Genomic DNA, 22,171 nt, shown 5'->3' with positions numbered 1-22,171 from the left:
CTCAGTATTTTAGAGCGAGGAAGGATTTGGGCTGGCAGTTCAACCCAGATCCAAACAACAGTGCTGCTGCTTCTGAAGGTACAAAAGCACTTCTCCCATCCAATACCCCCCCCCACACACATAGATATACACATACTACACAGGATCCATGTCCACTGGGATAATTGAAGCAGTGATGAGAAGCAGAAGACAGAGAAGAAATCTAAATGCCAACCTGTTGTGGAGATCATGGAAATGCTTCTCTTTCCTTCTTCGAATGCCACTTAAAGCACAAGAGGCCTTTCCAGACTACTGCACCATGGCTGGGTCTGCTTAGCTTTCCTTAGGCCCTAGCTCAGGCTGAATTTGCTTGCTGCAGGTATTGGAAGCACCCAATCTGCTAAGGTTGGAAACTTGGGGGTTACTCAGTGCCTAAAAGTTTGGTCTGGATGTTCCTGATAAGGGTGGCTAGAGACCCTCAACTGGGATTGTCCCCTGAGAGCAATACTGCATAACCTAACCCACCTGGGGCTCCTGGCATCTCAGCTGCTGGAGCTGCCAGTCTCAGATTACCAGAGGGGAGGGAGGGCGGATCTAGATCTCAGGCCCTGGGGCCCTCTGTGCAGTGCAAACCTGAGCTCTCCATTGGCTGCCCGAATCAGTTGCCAGGGTCTGCAGCAGAGTGGAATTTTTGTTACTGGACCCTTCTTACTCATGCAGGAAAGTGGAAGACTGTGCTGCCTGGCTGGGAATTTATAGTGGCTCAGAAAGAAGATGAACTGGCCCTATTCCTGCATCTTCTTTTGCTGGATTTATTTTGCTACCTCCAGACTGAGGGGTAAGAGGCTAGGGGGTGGGTAACCATTTCCACTTATCTGGGGCTACGTTTTTGGTAGGAGACAAAATGTACCAAGAAACAAAACTAATGATCTAACTGCAAGGAAGTGTCCTATGCCTCTTACTGACTAGTGCTGATCCCAGTAGGGCATGCCAGAAAAATAACTCTCATTGACCCAAAGCTGATCCTTAGCTGATGCTGTGTTATCCTCAATTCTAGTCCTCAGTCTATTGTTCTTTGCCTTGAAATACACTTTACATTGAATATTGATCCAGGTCCTTCTTTTTAAGCAGCTGTAGAAACAGCAGATGGAAAATATGCTCAGAAGTTGTTTAATGACCTTTTTGAACATTATTCCAATGCTCTTCGTCCAGTAGAAGATACAGATAAAGTCCTAAATGTCACACTGCAGATTACACTTTCTCAGATTAAGGATATGGTGAGTATCATAAAATGGTGACTCTTTGGCATGTTGCTTAGAAGGAAACTAATAGTGCTTTCCAGAGGGATGTTTTAACTGAGAATTTGAGAGAGACTGAGGACAGACAGCTCTGTGTGCAAGCTGGTGGGAGAAAGGGACATCAGGGGAAGGAAACTTTCTACCAAATTAATTTTACTAAATGTTACCTAATGCTGGACATTAACAGCAACAGTCTTAGATCATCTAAAGAAAGACGAGGTTACATATTATATGATTCCATTTCTATGAAATGTCTAAAATAAAAACCATAGGGACAGAAAGTAGAGGAGTGGTTGCCAGTGGCTATGGGAAGGATGGAGAGAATAGTGAGTCACTGCTTAATGGTCATAGGATTCCTTTTTTGGGGGGTGAGAAAAATTCTTTGGAATTAGATAGTGGTGATCATTGCCCAACACTGTGACTATACTAGAAGTCACTGACACTTTACAATGGTTCAAATGGTAAGTTTTGTGTTACAGGAATTTTATCTCAATTTTAAAAAGAAGAAAGGTGGCATTTTCAGATGACGTACAGTATTTAGTGCTTATATGTGTTTAATTACCAAATGAAACTTGAAAGACTTTTCTTCTGTCCATTGTATTTCCTGACTTTTTCATTCAACGGAATCACCAGTTGATCAATTTTCAGAGCAATTTGAGCGGTTGATCTATGCAAAGATCCAACAACCTAAATATTTGTCCATTTTACATTCTGAATACTAAATGAAGCAGGAAAAACACATCTTTGGAAGTCAATCAAGGTGATAGACTGAAAAAGCTCTCACCTATTTATTGAAAATAAATCAGTGCTCTTGGAATTCCTGTTGTGAATAAGTATTCCAAAGATGGAGGGCATTCAGTTGAGGTGTCTACTGGACATAGTTATATCTGGGTTCAATGTGCAGGATGAAAGAAACCAAATTCTGACTGCCTATTTGTGGATCCGCCAAATCTGGCATGACGCATATCTCACATGGGATCGAGACCAGTATGATGGACTGGACTCCATCAGGATCCCCAGTGATCTGGTGTGGAGGCCGGATATCGTCCTGTATAACAAGTAAGTGCAAATCAGTAGTTTCTCAAGAATGAATCTGTTGATTTAACAGAATTTAAACATAATGAAAAAGGAATATTTAAAACATGCATAAATTAAGTACCAAGTCATGTTCCTAAGCCCTGAAATTATGGTCATAAAATCTTAGATAAAATAATAACTCATAAAAACAGAGAGCTACATTCCCCTTTCAGGTAAGAAACTGTATTTGTATTAGTTAGAGGCTGTTTTAATTTTCTAGGGCTTCTTTAACAGAGTACAATAAACCAGGGGGCTTGAACAACAGAAATGTGTTGGCTCACATCTGGAGACTAGAATGCAAAATAAAGGTATTGGCAAGGTTACTTCTTTCTGAGGCCCATGAGGAAGAATTTGTTTCAGGCTTCTTCCTTAGCTTCTTGTAGTTGCTGGCCATCTTTGCTGTTTGTTGACTTCTAGAAACATCACCCAACACCTGCCTTCATTTGCACATGGCATTCTCTGTGTGTTGTCTATGCCCATATTTTCCCTTTATGAGAACACTAGTGGTATTAAATTTGGTGTCCACCCTACACCAGTGTGACCTCATTTTAACTAATTACATCTCTAATGACTCTATTCTGAATAAGGTCACATTCTAAGGTGCTTGGGGCTAAGATTTCAACATACGAATTTGTGGGGAAACATAATTCAACCCTTAATAGTAATGCTCCCTTGTCTAAGATCAGGCGTCAATAACTATGATACTACTGATATCAAATCAGAATGGGACAGCTAGAAGCTGGCCTATGGATTTTGGACTTTGTATGGAGTGGAGAATGAACTAGATTATAAGATCACCAGTTGGCCTTTTCCCGGTCCCAGAGCAAAGGGCCTTGAATAAATGTGTAGGTAAGGTTTATGCTTCTCAAATTATAAAGTACACATGAATCACCTGAAGAGGATGTTGGAATACAGATTCTGATTCAGTAGGTCTGGAGTTTGATGTTCTGCATTTCTATAAGCTCCAGATGTTAGTGCTGCTGGTCTATGGACCACAATTTGAGAAGGAAATAGGTTGTTCTGCCACAGTTCAGGTTCAGTTGATTCACCTGCTTTCAAAGGGGCTTCTCTCTTCTCTCTGGAACTCAAGTTTCATTGGGTTGGGAAAAATTTCTCATTGACTCAGAACAAGGGGAATGAGGGGCAGCTCAAGGGGGCTCTCCTGAGAGCTCAGCCTTCTAGTGGGCATGAGTTTCCCCTTTAGGAAGCAATGCTGGTGGGCTGAAACCTGACTTAAGTTTCACTCCTTATTCAGAGAGCTCCTCCAAGGGTTATGACCTCTTGAATCATAGCCGTGATCCTGCTGACCATTCCCCACTCTGAGCGGCCAGAGGAATTTCCCATATCTCTTCTCGAGCAAGATAACATCCAAGCAGTAGTGATTTATTAGTCTAACTCATCTCTCTCTCTCTCTCTCTCTCTCTCTCTCTCTCTCTCTCTCTCTCTCTCTCTCTCTCTCTCTCTTTCTCTCTCTCCTACACACACAAGGTGAGAATGAAACCTGTTGTCCATCACCTTCTCTCACCCACAGGGTTCAGGGGAATAATCAGAGAATACAGTTTACATAGATCATCTACAGCATTCTATAAAACAATTTTTTCCTGGAAAACAAACAGAATGCTGGTTCTTTTCTCCTTCCCACTTTGATTGGCTGAAGCAGTGACCAGCTCCTACTGAAATGCTGTTTTGCAAGTTTGCATGGTAATGTAAGTTAAGCCTACCCCAGTCTTCTCTTATTAGAGAAGCCAGTTACATGCTTATGAGCTCACACGAACTTTCCATGGCTTTATTAAATTCTGTCCTCATTCTTTATTCCTTCCCCCCAGATCATTGGCCTTGAGATGTGTGAGTTCTGTTCCTCATCCTTTCACACACAGAGCCTTTCACCACATTGATTAATCAATACTTTTCTGTTCCTCTGGGTTAACTCTACAGTTTTCCCTGACCTCCTGTCACCAACAGTTGTGTTACAGATCCTCTCTTCTTTATGTTCTTCTCAGTAATATCAGAGTTTTCCTATTTAGAGGTAACTATAATGTAGCTGTGGATGGATGTCATTTGCACTTTTTCAGCCAACTAAAATGAGAATTGAAGAGAGTTATAGGATTGGACAAAGGAGCTACCCCAGTCATAGCCATTTCCTTGACCCTGGTCCTTCTAGCTGAATCCCTGGACCTGAAGAATCTTCTGAGCCCAGATATAATGTCACTATTTCTCAGAAGCTGGTATAGAAACTTGTAGACCACAAAATGGGCTTCTTGAATGGTGGTGGGAAGAGGAAAGAGGTGATCCAGTCAGAGGTGATAAAGATAGTTTGGGCAGGATGATGCTTAATATCCAGATGGGCCTGAATCCAAGACAATGAGTAGAAGTTCAAGGAAAGATAAACAATTAAAAAAATAATAACTAAAAACTTAAACAATAAATTTTCCCAAACGGTAGATTTGCTTGAAGTTACAAAACCCAACCAGGTTTTGAGACAAAATCTCTGTGATATTTCTATAAGTTTATTCCACTTTTGAAATGAGAATGAACCTTATTTATTCAATCAACCCACTTACTTAACTACTTCTTTGTTAAATCTTTCTCCTGTGCAAGGCATTCTGTAGTGTCTTGAGGGATAAATTAGGATCTTAAAACTCAGTTTCTGGCCTCAAGGAACAGTCTAATAAGAAATGTATGTAAAAACTATAATACGGGGTAAAAAATGTAAATCCCTTATTATGTAAAAATAAAGTGTCATACTTATTTAAAGATAGGAATTTCATATAACTAGAGAGGCAGGAAAGGATTCTCAGAGAAGATGGATTTTGGAGGATGTATTAGATTTATGCATTCAGAATATTATAGACAGAGAAAAGAGTTTGAGTGAAAGAGAGAAACTCACAAGATCTGTTAGGGTTTCAGCCTTTGCTGGTGGAGTGTGAGTGAAGGAAACCAGTGAGAGTCATCAGGCTGCAAAGTGAAATGGGAGTAGATCACGGAACATCTAGAATACTAAACAAAGAAACTCTGGAAGTATTTGGTGGATAATGGAAAACTCTTGCAAGTTTCAAGCTTTTGCGAGAAACCAGAGAAATAAAATAAAGTTTGGGTCATGAAGTGAATAAATAGTAATGTCTTTAAACTCCTCTTGAGTAGCTGGGGTGGTGTTTACAGACAGCGGGTTTCTGGTTGGGTTTGGCCAATGGGGAAGACCAGTGGGCAAATAGAGGAAGAAAAGAAAGTGAGGTCAGAGTATGCATTCTCTTGCTCCCTTCCTATAGAGTTATCTTTGGCTGGCTGTGTCCCTTGACAGAAAATCCTAACTCCTATTATGGTATTCTCCAAAAGAAAACAGAAATTCTGTACCCCAAAATGCCAGGCATAAATGTCAATAAAACAAAAAGAAAATTTATCCAGAATAAATTATTATCTCTTAGATTGTGGGTGAAAGAATTTCTTTTTATTTTCCAAATGGTATTCAGAAAATATGTATAATTTTTCCAACAGTGACAAAAAGCTGTTTTAATGTTCTTGTACCCAAAGTTAACAAAATCAGGTAAGCAGATTTTAGCTTTGTCAGGTTTACTTTTTGCCTGGATGTGTAAATCATTATACATCTACCAAGATCGTGGCATTGGGAATGAAGAGGAAAGGACATAGAGCAGAGATGCTTAAGGGAAGATCCAAGAGAACTTGGCCCTGACTAGTGACAGGAGATGGAGGAAGGGAAAATTAAGAGTTGATTACAGATTTTCAAACCAAGGTGATAAGGAGAATGGTGATTCATTGCCAAAGACACTAAAATGATGGGTACAGTTTGGTAGGCTGTCTGGAGTAATAGGTTGGTGAGTTCTTCTGGTAAGCTGCTTTCATTTTCCTTCCATAACCTCTAGGGCAGATGATGAATCTTCCGAACCTGTGAACACCAATGTGGTCCTGCGATATGATGGGCTGATCACCTGGGATGCACCAGTCATCACCAAAAGCTCCTGTGTGGTAGATGTCACCTACTTCCCCTTTGATAACCAGCAGTGTAACCTGACCTTTGGTTCCTGGACTTACAATGGCAATCAGGTGGACATATTCAACTCCCTGGATAGTGGAGACCTCTCCGACTTCATTGAAGATGTAGAGTGGGAGGTTCATGGCATGCCTGCTGTGAAGAATGTGATCTCCTATGGCTGCTGCTCTGAACCTTACCCAGATGTGACATTTACTCTCCTTTTGAAGAGGAGGTCCTCATTCTATATAGTCAACCTCCTAATCCCATGCGTCCTCATATCTTTTCTGGCTCCCTTGAGTTTCTATCTCCCAGCAGCCTCTGGGGAAAAGGTCTCCCTGGGAGTGACCATCCTTTTGGCCATGACTGTATTTCAGCTCATGGTGGCAGAGATCATGCCGGCCTCAGAAAACGTCCCTCTGATAGGTGAGTTCAAGTGTCTTACACTTTGAACCTAACTTTATAGTGATCAGGGTTGTGTTTGTGCCTTTAAACTCATAACAATTAGGTTAGCTTCATACTCAGCACAGGCTGTCACTTGCTTCATTTAGTGTCTTCAGTTAGAATCTTTGAATACATATGTGGCTGTTGCAAACAAAACTGGTCTTGTGGTCTCCAAGTTGACACAGAAGAAGACTGAGAGGGAATATAGTTTAGAGCAGTGGTTTTTAAGGTGTGGCCCCAGACCCACAGCATTGTTTTAGAAATGCAAATCCTCAGGGCCCGCCCTAGACCTCCTGAATTAGAAACTCTGGGGGCAAGGGCTGGCAATGTTTTAACAAAACTTCTGGGTGATTTCGATGTACTTTTTGTTCAAATCTAAAAAAACACTGGTTATAGATGAAAGGCCTTACCTTGATTTTGAAGTCAAAGAAATCTGTATTTAAACTCTGACTTCACCATTCACTTCTTGATCAATCTTAGACTAGTTACCTAATCTTTGAGACTCTGCTATAAATTTGAATAACTACTACCTTATGTATCATTGCTTAGCACAGAACCTGGTACATGGTAAGTACTAAGTAAACAGTGGCTAATTTCATCTTTTCACATCACAAGGTGTATCTTCTTGGGAATAGTGGCAAACATAATAGAAATGAGGAACTGGATTTTGAAGCCTACCATCTACTCTTAATATAATAATTTTCAACTTTTATTTGGCATAATAGGTGTGGGAAGTCTTGTTAAAATGAAGTTTTCTATACTGAGAGAGTTTGATTTACAATCTTAAGCAACATTTGGGAATCTGAGGTGATTCTAAACTAGAGCATATTTTCAAAAATCTGTAATAAAAAAATGTCTTTTTGAGGGCAGGACTGTAAACTTAGACCACCATTCCTGTCTCCCATTTACATTCCTTATTCTGAGATCCCTCCTAACACCTTCAACACCTACCCTCTGTCACAAAGAATGCCATTCAGCTCCAACACCTCTTAGTGACATGCCGTTGTAATAGATGCTTACCTGAATCAGAAGCTAGACCTAATTTTTAGTTCCTTAAAGTAAGCAATGAGGAGAGATTTCACAACACTAAGAGACTTAGAGATTAATATCAAAGAGGTATTGTTCCACCCTTTTACCCTCTACTGAATCCAGTATTACTCAATATTCAGATGTTACTACATTGGTTCTTGGGAGATTTCTTTCTTGTTATGTCATTCCAAGCAAAACACAGACACACACACAGACAAACACACGCATACAGACACACAAGCACATACCCCTTTTAAAGAAATAGACAAAGAGGGTTCTCTCCACTCCCCCTACCCTACTACTAATAAAGAAGAAGAGAGTATTGGCATTTTTATTACCTCTCTTGAGGCAGAAATGATTGACAATGATGGCATCCAATCACAATCCTATTTGAGGCAGGATCAATTGGCAGATCCCTCTCTCTTCTTTAACACTGACATTCAATAGCAAGCTGGCTCAGTTTCTGAAGAGAGATGTTTTAGGACGTTTCTTAGAAATTTTGAAAGCATTACCTGTTCTGTTTCTGTGGTAGTATGAAATGTATCTTTTTTAGGAAGGGTGTACACAGACCTTGAGAATGTGTATTAACAATCATAATTTGTTATTTGTAGCACCTATGGAATGTACTTCCAATCTTATAGAAATGGGTTTAAGTTTTCTTCATAAGTGTAGTATTTGATCTAGGCTTCTGGCCCATAGCCTTTATCATATTAAGAAAAGTCCCATTTACTTTTAGTTTGGTCAGAGCTTTTAACAAGTAATAAACAGATGATAAACATTATCAAATGTATTGTTTTCATCTGATAAGATAATCATGTAGGTTTTGTTTTTTACCTCCATTAATATGGAATAGCTTGCATAAGATATGATTTATCTGTTCCTTAAAAGTTTGGTAAGAGTGTGGTTCCATAGTATAGTGGTTAGCACTTCTGCTTTACACACAGAAGGTCCTGGATTCACACCCCAGTGGAGCCACAGTCCATGGTCTATGGCCACCCTGAACAAGCCTGATGTCTGATCTTAGAAGCTAAGCAGGGTCAGGCCATCCTTAGTACTTGGATGGGAGACCATATAGGAAGACCATGTGCTGTTGACATAAAAAAAAAAAAAAAAAAAAAAGGTTTGGTAAAACTCATCTATGAAACCTTTTGGCCCTAGAGCATTTGTTGGGAATGAGCAGTATAAGTATTTTATTAATTCCCATTTCTATCTAGGTTTTTCAAATGTATTATTATTCAGCTATTTATATTATTTTATTGTTTTCTAAATTTCTGTTATTTCTTCTTTTGCATCTTCTCTCTCTCTTTCTCTTCCCCCTACCACCCTACCTCCATTTCATGAGTGACCTTATCGAAGGTTTACCAATGTTATTACTCTTTTCAAATACCTTGCTTTTGGTTTTCTTCATCTTCTTGGTTTTTTGTTCTATATATGCCCTTACCTTTATTGTTTCCTTCTTTAATTTTTCTTTTTCATGGATATTTGCTTTATGTGATCACTTGTTAATGACTAATAGGGACACAGTATCTCCTTTCTTACCGAGTAGGAATGAGCTTTCATGATGAGATCTGAAGATAATCCTGAGAAATGGCCAAGATCATTAATTGTTTGTTTGTTGGTTTGTCGAAAGTGGAAACTTTCATATTCTGATCTCAGAAAACATTTATAAACCTTTTAACTCAGTGCAACCTTTTAACTCAGTGCAAGGGATAGTGCTGAGGACTTTACATGTATCATCTCAATCAAGCCTCACCATATTCCTATAAGTTAGACACTATTATACCCATTTTACAAAGAAAAAAAGCTGAGCTTAGCAGAATTATATAATTTGTTTCAGGCCACAAGTCTAGTGAGTGACAGAGTTGAGAATTAAACCCAAGAAGTTTGATCCAACAGTCTATACTAGTAACCATTAGTGTACACAGCTTCCTTAGAATAGGTGGTTGTTTTTTGGGCCAAACTTGAGGACAATTTTAAGCTAACTTGGTTGCTGTTATTTTCCAGGAAAATACTACATAGCCACGATGGCCTTGATCACAGCCTCCACTGCCTTGACCATTATGGTGATGAATATCCACTTCTGTGGGTCTGAGGCCCGGCCAGTGCCACACTGGGCCAGGGTGGTCATCCTGAAATACATGTCCAGGATCTTGTTTGTCTACGATGTAGGTGAGAGCTGCCTTAGTCCCCACCATAAAAAGGAGCAGGATTGCATCATGAAAGTTTATGGCAAACTTCCAGAGCCTAATCTAAAAACAGCCAGGTATAAACACCCTCCCGGGAAGAAGGAAATGAACAAACTCTTAAAGAATGACTTGGAGTATGAGGGTGAGAACCTGCAGGATGCTGGTAGTTACTGTGCACGGTACAAAGTATTGACAAAGAATATTGAATACATTGCCAAATGCCTCAAAGACCACAAGGCCACCAATTCAAAGGGGGGTGAATGGAAGAAGGTTGCAAAAGTCATAGACCGATTCTTCATGTGGATATTTTTCATTATGGTGTTTGTGATGACTATTTTGATCATAGCAAAAGCAGATTAGTGGATATTTGGTATGGGATTAATATAATTCCCTGTCATTTACTCTAATAATCTTCTAAGTCAGATATATAGATGTTATGTAGCCTTTACTATTTATTTTTAACTTCAAATCAATCTTATAGCTAACTGTCAGGTTAAATTTAAGCAGGAGGTCCAAAATTTCTTGGATAGAAAGATGGAGGAAATATAGAAGGATTCTTTTATAGCCTACCAGAGTGGTAAGTAGCTGGCTTCTAGACCACACATTATTCTCCCTTTTAGCAGTGCAGCAAATATTACTATTTAAAGTTTAAAACAAAACAAATAAATTTCCCTTTAGTTCGTATTAAAGCATGCTTTTAAAAAAGGAAAATAGTCATATATTCCTTAATGCGATTTAAATCTTGATGCATAGTGCATTTCAAGCTATATCACAAATGATAGAATAAAAAGTTTTGTCTCATATAAAGAAAGTTTAAGGATTAGCATCTTAAGAGGGGAAAGAGCTTTCTTTGTAATGATGATGTTATATATGTTGGTGATGTTTCATGTAAACTCTAAACGTGAAGTTCCTACATTTTAGTCTTTGATTTAAATAAGATAATCAGCAAACTGGGCTCATTCATTCATTTATTCATTCAATTATTCACCAAACATTTATTGAGTTTTTCCTACATGTAATAAAGCTACATGATTCACATTTGCCTTGGGTGTCATGGCAAATCTTATGCATAAGACCGATCCCTTTTGATTTGCACAATCTGTGAGCTGGGCAGGCAAGTCTTTCTAGTCCTCTTTCTTGCAGAAAGAAACCGTGTCAAAGGATGATGGATATAAGTGACCTACCTCCTCCTAATCCAACTAGGTATTTAGTGGAGCTGGAATTCAAACCCTCAACACTGTGACTTTTAGTTTGGGCCAGATCTGCTAAAGCCACATTGCTTTTGGCCATGACAGATCACGATTCAGGATACAAGAAACTGAGGGATTCTCACTCTTAATTCTCAATTTCTGTCCTACATTACTTACTATCCTTCTCAGTTTTTCCTACTTTTAATTAACTGTGTTTTCAAAGTCTCCCCACTCCCACTTTAATTAAAAAGTTCCAAGTACTGATACCCATACCCTAACTTCCAACTCCTCAACTATTCTTTTACCAACTAAAACCAAAAGAAGAGAGTGAAGAGAAGACAGGGATTAATAGAGGAAAGAGAGGATGGTATTTGATTTAAATATATAGACATTGTTCTTTATTCTTGTGTTTACTTATTTAAAAAACATTTATTATGCACCTACTATATACTGAGTGTTATGTCAGCTTTGGAGGGAAGAAATACAAAACTTGATTTTGACTCTTCAGTTTCTCACATGTTGGTTGCAGTTCAGTAGAGGAGACAATCAAGAAAATAGACGAAAACAATACAGTGTAAAAAGTGCTATCATAGAAAAATAGACAAAATGCCATGGGAACAATGATGATAAATTCGTTTGAAGAAAAACCTCGGAAAGACTTTGAGGGGTATAACATTTGAACTCTCTATAAAGGATGAGCGGGGGTTTGTTAGACAAAGAAAAAAATGGGGAGGCATTAAAATGGAGGCATTAGGGGAAAGAGTGTGAGAAGAGCTGAGAACATAGGCCTTGGTGTATTCACGGAATTGATGACAAGGAATTGGGAAACGAACTTGGAATAAGACAATTTTTGTTCTTTATTTTAATTATAGAAGTACTTTTTTCAGTTATAGTTGCATTTGGCTGCAAATAACAGAAAGCCCATTGAACCATGACTTAAGCAGATAGAAGTTATTCAGCTACACAGAAATAAATCCAAGGTTGCAAAGTTCAGGGATCTTTTTATCTTCTCTCTGTGTTATTTTAGGCTTTAAACTTGTGATATTTTGTCACAACACTAATAGGAAACTAATAGAGTACCTAATTAGCAACTCTGTGTCTATAACTTTTTCCATATTTTAGATTATTTGGGGGGATAAATTTGTCTGTTGCCAGATTGAGATAATCCTATTGAGCCATGCTAAAATAATTTGAATTTTATCCTAAAACGTTGTGGAGCCACGAAAAAATTTTAAGCAAGGTAGAAAATTTTATTTAAAAAGTCTCCTAAATTTTCTTATAAGACTTTTGTTTGTTTTTACATCCAAGTCTTCAATCCATCTGGTATTTATTTTTGCATGTTGTATGGGATAGGCACCCTTTCATAGTCTATACTTCTACAACATTTTGTTGGTCCCTCCTACAGCTCTTCCTTTCACTTAATCATCCATTCGATAATTGTTTAGTGACTAATGACTTGTACTAGGCCTTTTATTACACACAAAGGATAAAAAGAGAATATCCTTATCATAAAGAATAAGAAGAGAATAATGACAGAGCTTCTGGGCCCTAGGTCTGGAGAAGAACTAAATATATTTAGAGAAGCGGACGTGAATGGAGAAATGACAGCTTAACAAGGCTAAGTTTTAATGATGCATGATAGTGATAAGCTTCTGGAATTCTGGCAAAGAATATGTTTTCATTCATTCGAATCTCTCAAAGTTTGTAGCACTGTGTCCTACCCACTGAAATCACTTAATAAATACTTAAGCAATTAATTTGAGGGTAATTTATTTTTTTAGAGATGCCAATTATAACATTATTGGAAAAATAAAGTAAAACGTGTGACAAATCAAAATTCAGTTTTTTTTATTCAAGAGTAGTTCTTTCTTATATTTTTAAAATTTTAATTAATTTACAAGTATACAGTACATTGGTTAGACATTTATATAGTTAGTAAAATGATCCCCTCAATTGCTCCCTCCCTCCCCTGACCCTCCACCTAGCCAATGTGTTAATGCCAACTGCATTCCTCATGCTGTTTCCCATCTCTGTGACTATCCATCGACTACTAATTTGTACTTCTTTAACTCTTCACCCCATTCTCCCAGTCCCACAAACCCCTTTCCTCTCTGTCTGTCACCAAATTGTCCACTGTATTTGTGAGTCTGTTTTTGATTAGTTTGTTCATTTTATTCCTCAAATTCCACATATAAGTGAAATCATATAGTGTTTATCACTCTCTGTCTGACTTAAATACCTTCTCGGTTCATCACAGCAAGATCTTTTTCCATTTCCTTCCTTTTCATATGTAGGGGTCTTGTTTTCTTATCCTTTTAGCCACTCCATCCCTTGGTTGGAGCACTTAATTCTTTTCCATTTGAAGTACTTATTAATAGGAATGTAGTTGTTACTATTCTTTATTCCTGTTTTTGTTACATGTATTTTCTTCTTAAAGAAGTCCCTCCAACATTTCCTGTAATTTTGCTTGGTGGCGAAGCTCTATATCTGTCCTTCAAATCTAAATGATAACTTTGCTGGATAAATTATTCTTGATTGTATATCCTGGGTCTTCATCCTGTCGAATATTTTTTGCCAAGCCCTACTGTCCTGCATAGTCTCTTGAAAAAATCAGCTACCAGTCGTATAGGTGTTCCCTTATATGTGATTATTTGTTTTTCTCTTGCAGCTTTTAAAATTCTTTCTTCGTATTTAACCTTTGGCATTTTAACTATGATGTGTCTTGGTGTGGGCCTTTTTGGATCTCTGATTTTTGGAATCCTCTGAGCTTCCTGGGGTTTTATGTCCATTTCTTTCACCAGGTTAGGGAAGTTTTCCATCATTATTTCCTCAAACAGCTGTTCAACATCTTGATTTTCTTCACTTACACCAATCAGATGAATATTTGGAGCCTTAATAGTATCTCATATTCTCCTTACATCATCTTTATAGTCTTGGACTCTTTTTTCTTGCCATTCTGTTTGAGTGTCCTGATTGGCTTTCTTGTCCTCTAGCTAGGGCATGTGTTCCTCTTCTTTTTCACTTTGTTTATCCCTTTGTTTATTCCATTTGATATACCTCTCATCTCAGATGATGTATTCTCCATTTCAGACTGGTTCTCTCTTATAATCTCCATTTCCATTTTTATCTCTATTGAAGTTCTCTACATTTCCCAAAAGTTCATTGAGCATCTTTATAACCAGTGTTTTGAACTCCGCATCTGTTAGATTACTTGACTCCATTATATCTGGATTTCTGTTCTCCTCTCTCATATGGTTTCTGCTTCTTCGTCTTCCCATCTTGGCTGCCTTTCCATGTCTGTTTCTATGTACTAAGCAAAGCTCCCAAGTTTCCCGGTCTTATTAGTGTGGATTTGTAAAGTAGGTGTCCTGAAAGGGGTTCAGCTGCAGGCCAAATTTAGCCCAAGCCTCTAACCCTCCGGGGCCACCTGTCAAGATTCAGCAAGCAATCCACAGATGCTGTGCCTATTGCCTCAAAAGGCCACACCAAAAACCGAGGCCAGCTGCCTCCAATGTGAGTCTAGGCACTGCTCAACAAGGCACATCTGACTCACTGAGGATACACCTGGATGTGGCTTGGGTGGGGCCCGAGTTGGGGTAGGCGGGGTTTCAAGGAATCCTCTGGGCGGAGCGACCTCTGTTATCCAGTTTGATGATGTCACAGCTATGGCGGCGCTGTGTCCATGAACTTGGAGTGGGGAGGGCTCAACAGGGAACAATGGATACCGCCAGCACTTCTGTACCGAGTAAATCTCACCTCCACCCTCACGCCAACAGTATCTCCCTGTAAGTCCCTCATGCCCTTTGCGTACAGCCGAAGGAACACTGGTGTTCAGAGCGAACAGGTCCATCACCGCGAAAATCTGCTCTCAGCCCCTTTAAGAGGCGTCTGCCGCTGCCACTGACACAACCTTCATCTCACTCAGCGGCTCAGGACTGGGTTGCCCTGGGTCCTCACCCTGTCCTACCTTCTGCTGTTTCAGGGTGATTTCTTGGATTTCTTCTTAGTCGTATGGCTTATTTATCTAGATCCAAGGTGATTTTTCCTTGCTGCTGCTCCTTGTTTCCATCATAACTTTGATTTAGTCACCAGACGAATGAATAGAGCCTCTATTATCTACACTATTTTTTTTTCTTTTCCGTAAAATATATTTTTTAAGCTTTCACTTTTCTCCAAAGTTCCAAACACATGTTCAACTATTTACTAGGTATTTCTACTGAGATACTCTATGAGCATTTCCAACTCAAGATGTTCTAAACAGAATTCTTCCCTCCAAAACCTACTCCTCTTTTATTCTTCACCTCTGTTGTCTGAGATAGAAGCTCAGAAATATTCTCAATGCCACCTTCTCTCTATTCCCACATCCAATCGGTCACCAAGTTTTGTCTATTCTAGATCATAGTTTGTGACTCATTTTCTTACTCTTACTGTCTTGAGGTGAACCTTCATTATCTGTTATCTGAATTGGTAACAACAAAAAAGAAAAAAGAAAAAAAAAAGCATTTCAACAGAGCTATTTGCCTGTTTCTTTTCTCTACAATTTTGTAGTTGCCATGGATGAGTAAGTGAAAAGAAGAGCTGTAGGAGGGTCCAGCAAAGTGTTGTAGAAGTATAGACTGTGAAAGGGTGCCTATCCTATACGACATACAAAAACACATACCAGATAGATTGAAGACTTAGATGTAAAAACAAATAAAAATCTTATAAGAAAATCTAGGAAACTTTTTAAATAAAATTTTCTACCTTAGTAAATTTTAAAATGTGACTGCTATGAAAGAGGAGTCCAGGGTTCTCTCAAGGAGAGTAACAAAGGGAGATTGTTTTAGATAGGGTGGTTGGCCTGCTGAAGAAGTGGTATTTAAGATAAGATCTGAAGGGTAGAAGGAGTTGCCAGAATAAGAGTTAAGAAAGTGTCAGGTTGCAGGCAATGGAAAGGACAGAATTCAAACTTAAGAACAGAGCAGGGCTTATTATTATTTGAGAAAGGGAAAGGAGGCCCTAGAGACAGAGAAGTGCCATGGAATCAGTGACCTGAAGAGATATGAGAGAGTAGATTGGCAAGGTGGGTGAGGTCAAATCAGGCAGAACCTTGTAGAGTCTAATAAAACACCAATGACTTCGTTTATTATGTCTTGGTGGATTGAAGTGTGCCTGGGTTTGCTGAGGTCCTGACCTTTATTCTTTCTCCTCTTCAGACTCTGTCTACTTTTCCATCAGCTCATTACTCAAACCAACACTTGGCAACTCAGCCATGGGCAAACCTGGCAAATGGACTGTCTTGGTCAAACTGGAAAAACAGGTTCTAGAATATCTTGAGCAACAGTGGTGAGGCTACTAGTAATGTCATCAATTCCAGGGCCCAGCAAAGAGCTTTCTTCCTATTTCTTCCTTTTTCCCAGATCATGCCTTTCAAATAGGCATTGGCTGTTAAAACTTCATGAACTTGTCAACATATCCAAGCCTCTCTAACATTCAAAAAATAAACTCTGTGACAAAATCTCCCCTCTCTTTGTGTATTTCTATCTCTCTACTCTTCTCAGCAAAGGTTTTTCTTGCATCATTCAAGATTCCAACAGGATAAGAATAGTATGCTCAAATTAGGATGATTCAAGGAAAAGTTAATAAAAAACTCTTTGTAAAGATGTTGGAAGTATGTAGAGAAACACAGAAGTGGTAGACAACCCCAGGACTAGTAAAGCAGAGCTATTACCACTCCAAGGCCTGAGAAGAGGCAGGAGGGAGTGGTTATCTAAGCCCTGCTGAAGAGAATCATGACCTTTGGTTGAGTGAATGCAGCAGATTCTGTAAGGAGGGAACTGGGGGGACTATGTAACTCCATCTCACTCTTCTTCCCTCCAATCTCCTCCCAGGGCTCACTGTTGACCGAACTCAATGGAGTCATGGGAATCTGTCGATGTTGCCTAATACCTGGGAAAGAGAGCAGAACGGTGAAGGGTATAGATCTGGAGGGACAAAGGGGAGACACCTGGTACATTCCCTCACTCTTTGACTTCACTCTGCATTTAAGACCTGACTTCTTTTTATCCCACTCAACTGAAATTGCACTAGCCGACTTCATCATTTGGTAATTGACAAATCTACTGAATACTTCTGAAGCCCTTCTGCTGCCTTTAACAGAACTGGCCATTCCCTTATTCTTGAACCATTTCTCCTTTCTCTTCTGTGTTATCACTGTCTGCTTCTTAAATGGCTCATTCTCAGAACCCCTGGCTGGCTCCAATTCCTCCTTTTCTGATAAAGGTTGATGTCCCTCAGTGGTCCATCCTCAGCACTCTTCCTTCATAGTTTTAATACCCTGATGGTTCTCAAAAATATTTGTCCAGTCTTGAGCTCCCCTTAGCTACAAACTCAATATAATCTTCATGTCAACTGAGTATCGCCACTTAAATGTGTCACAGACCCTTGAATTCATCATGTTCTAAACTAAGCTCATTATCTATGTACATAAGGAGCTAAGTAGACTTACCATTCAAGTCTACTCCTCCCCCTGTGTTTCTGTGTCATTTAGCTGTACCACCAACTCTACTACACAGGCTAGAAATCAGGCAATCATTCTGGATTATTATCTAGGCCAACATCAAACCAATCACTGATCCTATCAATTCTACCTGCTAAGTGGTTTTCAAATCTGTTCTCTTCTCTCTATAACCCTGACAATTGCCTTATTTCCGGTCTTTGTCAATTTCGCCTGGACTTTGCAGTAGCACATTAACTGGGCATCCTGTCTCCAGTTACTTCCCTTTCTATTCCATCTTTTTCATCACTGCCAAACTGATCTTGTCCCTTTTAAATGGCTAACTAAATATCTACAATTTGGATAAAGCCCAACTTAATATGATACAACGGAGATTAAAAATGTATATATATGTACTTTCTTTTCTGATGCTCTAGTAAAAGATATTTCTTCATTCACTCTAAGAGTGTAAATTATTTTTTTGGCATAGAAAGTAACCGGTCTATTATCTCTTATAAGAGAAGGAATCAGACATTTTCTGTTGTGTCTGAAACCTCTGGGAGAAATTGGAGTCTTCATCATGAGAAGAGATATAGAAATAAGACTGTTAGTGTTTGGTAAAAAAAAAAAAAAAAAGGAGCAAAGCTACATTTCCACTCTGGGCATGTGACTCTGGGCATCTGAACTAGATATGTATCCTCATTTGAGACCTTGGATCTTAAAGTTTATATGAAAGAATGAATACTAAAAACCAGCAGCCAAGAAATATATACAAAAAGAGACTGTGAGGGAAACTTGTCTGAGAAGATATTAGAGGCTATGATAAGCAAATAAAATTAGGATAAGGCTAAGAATAGATAAAAGCAAACAAACAACAAAATCAGTACAAATGAACTGAGAATTCAGAAATGGAGCTCAGTGTAAATGAGAATTTAATACATGACAATGAAAGTAGTTCAAATCAGTGGGGAAAGTCTATTAAAAATATATATAAATTAGACCTCTCTGTTAAATAAGACACAAACATTAATTCAAAATGGATTACAGACTTAAATGTAAAAACAAAATCAAACAATATAAATCCTGTTAAAAAAAAGTAGGAGGACATCAGCAAGATGGTAGAATAGAAGGTCTCCTACTCAGATTCCCCCTAAGCAATAATAATTTCGCAGCCATTCACAGACAAAAGTGCCTTTATAGGAACATTGTAGGATCCAGATAGAAGATTATAAAACCCTGGTGGAGCCCAAGGCCAAACACAGCCATTTTGAGAAGGCGGGCACATGTCCAAGTGACAAACTCACCAACTGTGGTCCTGGCTACAGACCTGGAAATAGCTCCTGTGAACTTGTCTGCAGCCCCTATTTAGCAGTGGCCCTGCCATCAGCACCATCTACCAAGGGACCCAGCAGGAGACACTCACATCCATGTCCCCAGAGGTAGGCCTGTCATTCTCAGTCTGATTGTAAATCCTGAAATGGCCTGGTCCTTGGCTCCAGCTCCTCTCAGAAACACTCCTGTCTGCTTAGGGACCCACCAGGAGACATTCTTATCCATCTATGTCCCTTGAGGTAGACCCTCTTTCTTCAGTCTGACCACAATCCTGAAGCAGGCCTATGACTCGATTCTTGTCCCTTTCAACTGCAATCCAGGAGCAGTCCTGCCTGCCCAGAAACCAGGTTGTCTCCCACCTGGTGTCCCTAAAGGCAGGCCTGTCAACCTTGGTCTGAATGAAGATTCTAAAGCAGCCCTGTTACTTGATTCTAGCCTCTCTCAGCCATGGTCTGGGGCCACTCCTGTCTGCCCAATGACTTTGCACCTCAGAAGCTAGAAAAAGAAGAGCAAGTTAAGTGCATAGTTAGCAGAAGGAAGGAAATAACAAAGATTAAAGCAAAAATAAATGAAATAGAGACTAGAAAGACAATTTAAAAAGTCAACAAAACTAAGAATTGGTATTTTGAAAAGAAACAAAATTGACAGACTTTTAGATTATCCAAGAAAAAAAAGAGGACTTAAATGAATAAAATTATAAATGAAGGAGGATACATTACAACTGATACTACAGAAAAAAAAGTCTCATAAGAGACTAATACGAACAATTATATACCAACAAATTGAACAACCTATAAGAAACAGATAAGTTCCTAGAAACATACAATCTACTAAGACTGAATCCTGAAGAAACAGATAATTTTAAATGACTAATAATAGGTAAGACAATTGAATCACTAATTAAAAACCTCCCAACAAAGAAGGCCCAGGAACAGATGGCTTCACTGGTAAATTACACCAAACATTTAAAGAAGAATTAATATCAATCCTTTTCACACTCTTCTAAAAAAATGAAAAGAGTACTTTCAAACTTATTTTATGAGGTCAACATTACCTTCATACCAGAGCCAGATAAGAACACTGCAAGAAAAGAAAATTACAGGCCAATATCCCTGATGAACATAGATACAAAAAATCTTCAACAAAATAACTGGCAAACTGAATTCAGCAGTACATTTTAAGGATCATATATCATGATCAAGTGGGGTTTATCACTGGGATGCAAATTAATAAACATGATATATCACATTAACAGGATGAAGAACTAAAACTTTCATAACAAGAGTTCTCACCCCCGCCCCCAACACACACACACACCGGTAACTATGTGTGGGGATGGATGTGTTAATTAACTTAATTGTGATAATCATTTCACAAGGTGTACGAATACTAAATCTTCACTTGGCACATCTTAAAAATCATGTTATATTACCTAAATATACAAAATTTTTACTTGTTAATCATGCAATAAATAAAATGGGGGAAAAAAGAAATTTTATGTGGCTATATGTAAGTGGCAGAGGGGATTATTTTAATTGAGGTATAATTGACATATAACATTATATTAGTTTCAGGTATACAACATAGTGATTCTATATTTCTATAGATTACAAGATGATCACCACAATAAATCTAGTTAACATCTATCGCCATAGTTACAAACTGTTTTTTCGTGTGATGAGAACATCTAAGATCTACTCTCTTAGCAACTTTCAAATATGCAATATGGTATTATTAACTATAGTCACTATAACTTATTTATTGAGATCTTCTTAACATAACCTAGAAATCAGAAGCTATAAAAGAAAAGATAGACACATGTAATTACATAAAAACTAAAAATTTTGTATGACAAAAGTATAATAAATATAGTAAACGAAAAAAACCAAATAATAAATAATAGACTTGGATGTATCATCAATATTGCCAATATTTGAAAAACACTCTTATAAACTGATCAAAATGTAAACAATCCAATCAAAACATGAGCAAACAATATGAAAAAAATTAACAAATAAACAAATTGATATGGCTAAAAAGATAGTCCAGGAAATACAAATTAAAGGAATGCTATGTCATTTTTTATCCAGCTGGCTGACGAATATTAAAAAAGATCTTGACATCTATGGCTGGTGAGACTGTGTAGGGGAGAGGAGGCTACTATCATACACCACAAGTGGAAATGTGAAGTGTTATAATATTTTTGGAAAACGTCCTGGCAACATTTTAAAATATTAAAAGTACATCCTTTGCCACAAAATCTCACTTCTGTGAACTAGCCCACAGAAATAGAAGCAGCAGCAAGCAAAAATATATGCCAAAAGATGTCTTGCAACAATGCTTATAATGCTCATCAATGGGGAAATGATTAGATAAAATGTGGTACACTTATAAGCTGGAATGTTATGTATTCTATAAAAAGAATGATTTAGAACTATATTGACTAAAGTGGAAGGTTTTCTATAAGGTTTTGTTGAGAAAAGAAAAATACATAAAATATCTACAATATGATCACATTTTTGTAAATAAACAATGACAAAATTTATATGTATATGAATATGATTGTTTACTTAAGCTTGGAGAAAAATATGGAAAAATATATACCAGAGTATTTATTTTTAACTAAAGTAGAGAAGTGCTGATTGATATGGGTTGAAAAGGACGGAGAGAAAGCCGAGAGCCAAACAAAACAGGAAGAAAAGATTCATTTAAAAAGTCCAGTTCTTCTGTATACAAAGAAAAAATTTTAAAGATTTTTAAAAACTCATATATTTTTTTGAAAAGCTTCTTTCAATTTGTTATTTACTCTTTGATGTTGTCTCTATGAGTATGTAAAAATTTCTATATTTACACTTATGATACGCTGAGAATTTGTTATTTAAAAATGCCCACAGCTATGGCCATGCCACCCTAAACAAGCCTGGTCCCGTCTGATCTCAGAAGCTAAGCAGGGTCAGGCCTGGTTTAGTACTTGGATGGGAGATCACCAAGGAAGACCAGATGCCGTAGACATAAAAAATAAAAAATAAGGCATTGTAAGCTGACAAGGTCCTTGCAATCTGTGAGGTCAATCAAGGATTGCCTTGCCAAATACATACATACATACATACTAAAAATGTCCATAGCTGTGTTCTCTCTTAGACTGTGAGGACCTTGGCGACAAGAATTACATCTTA

General features: G+C 38.1%; 1 protein-coding gene and 1 pseudogene across 9 annotated transcripts in view; both read left to right on the top strand.

Annotated features, from left to right (window-relative positions):
• CHRNA9 (cholinergic receptor nicotinic alpha 9 subunit) overlaps window positions 1-18,291 on the top strand; it is a 72,536-nt gene extending 54,245 nt beyond the window's left edge. For 7 of the 9 annotated variants that reach the window (XM_016119993.2, XM_016119992.2, XM_016119991.2 and 4 more), the window contains 5 exons: window positions 700-817; window positions 1,111-1,256; window positions 2,182-2,336; window positions 6,233-6,765; window positions 9,817-13,008. In XM_016119993.2, coding sequence (XP_015975479.1) covers window positions 754-817; window positions 1,111-1,256; window positions 2,182-2,336; window positions 6,233-6,765; window positions 9,817-10,358 — 1,440 coding nt within the window. In that variant the 5' untranslated portion in view covers window positions 700-753 and the 3' untranslated portion in view covers window positions 10,359-13,008. Of the gene's footprint in view, window positions 1-699; window positions 818-1,110; window positions 2,337-6,232; window positions 6,766-9,816; window positions 13,009-17,058 lie in introns of those variants that run through there. The other 2 variants (XM_016119997.2, XM_016119996.2) reach the window with 2 other exon arrangements.
• A 3,596-nt stretch (window positions 18,292-21,887) lies between these two features.
• LOC118609280 lies at window positions 21,888-22,007 on the top strand (annotated as a pseudogene).
• Window positions 22,008-22,171: the final 164 nt, after the last annotated feature.

Source organism: Rousettus aegyptiacus, unplaced genomic scaffold (genome assembly GCF_014176215.1).
Source record: "Rousettus aegyptiacus isolate mRouAeg1 unplaced genomic scaffold, mRouAeg1.p scaffold_m13_p_10, whole genome shotgun sequence".
Lineage (NCBI taxonomy): Eukaryota > Metazoa > Chordata > Mammalia > Chiroptera > Pteropodidae > Rousettus > Rousettus aegyptiacus.
The sequence above is the reverse complement of the archived record's forward strand: the minus strand, read 5'-3'. Positions and strand labels throughout refer to the sequence as shown.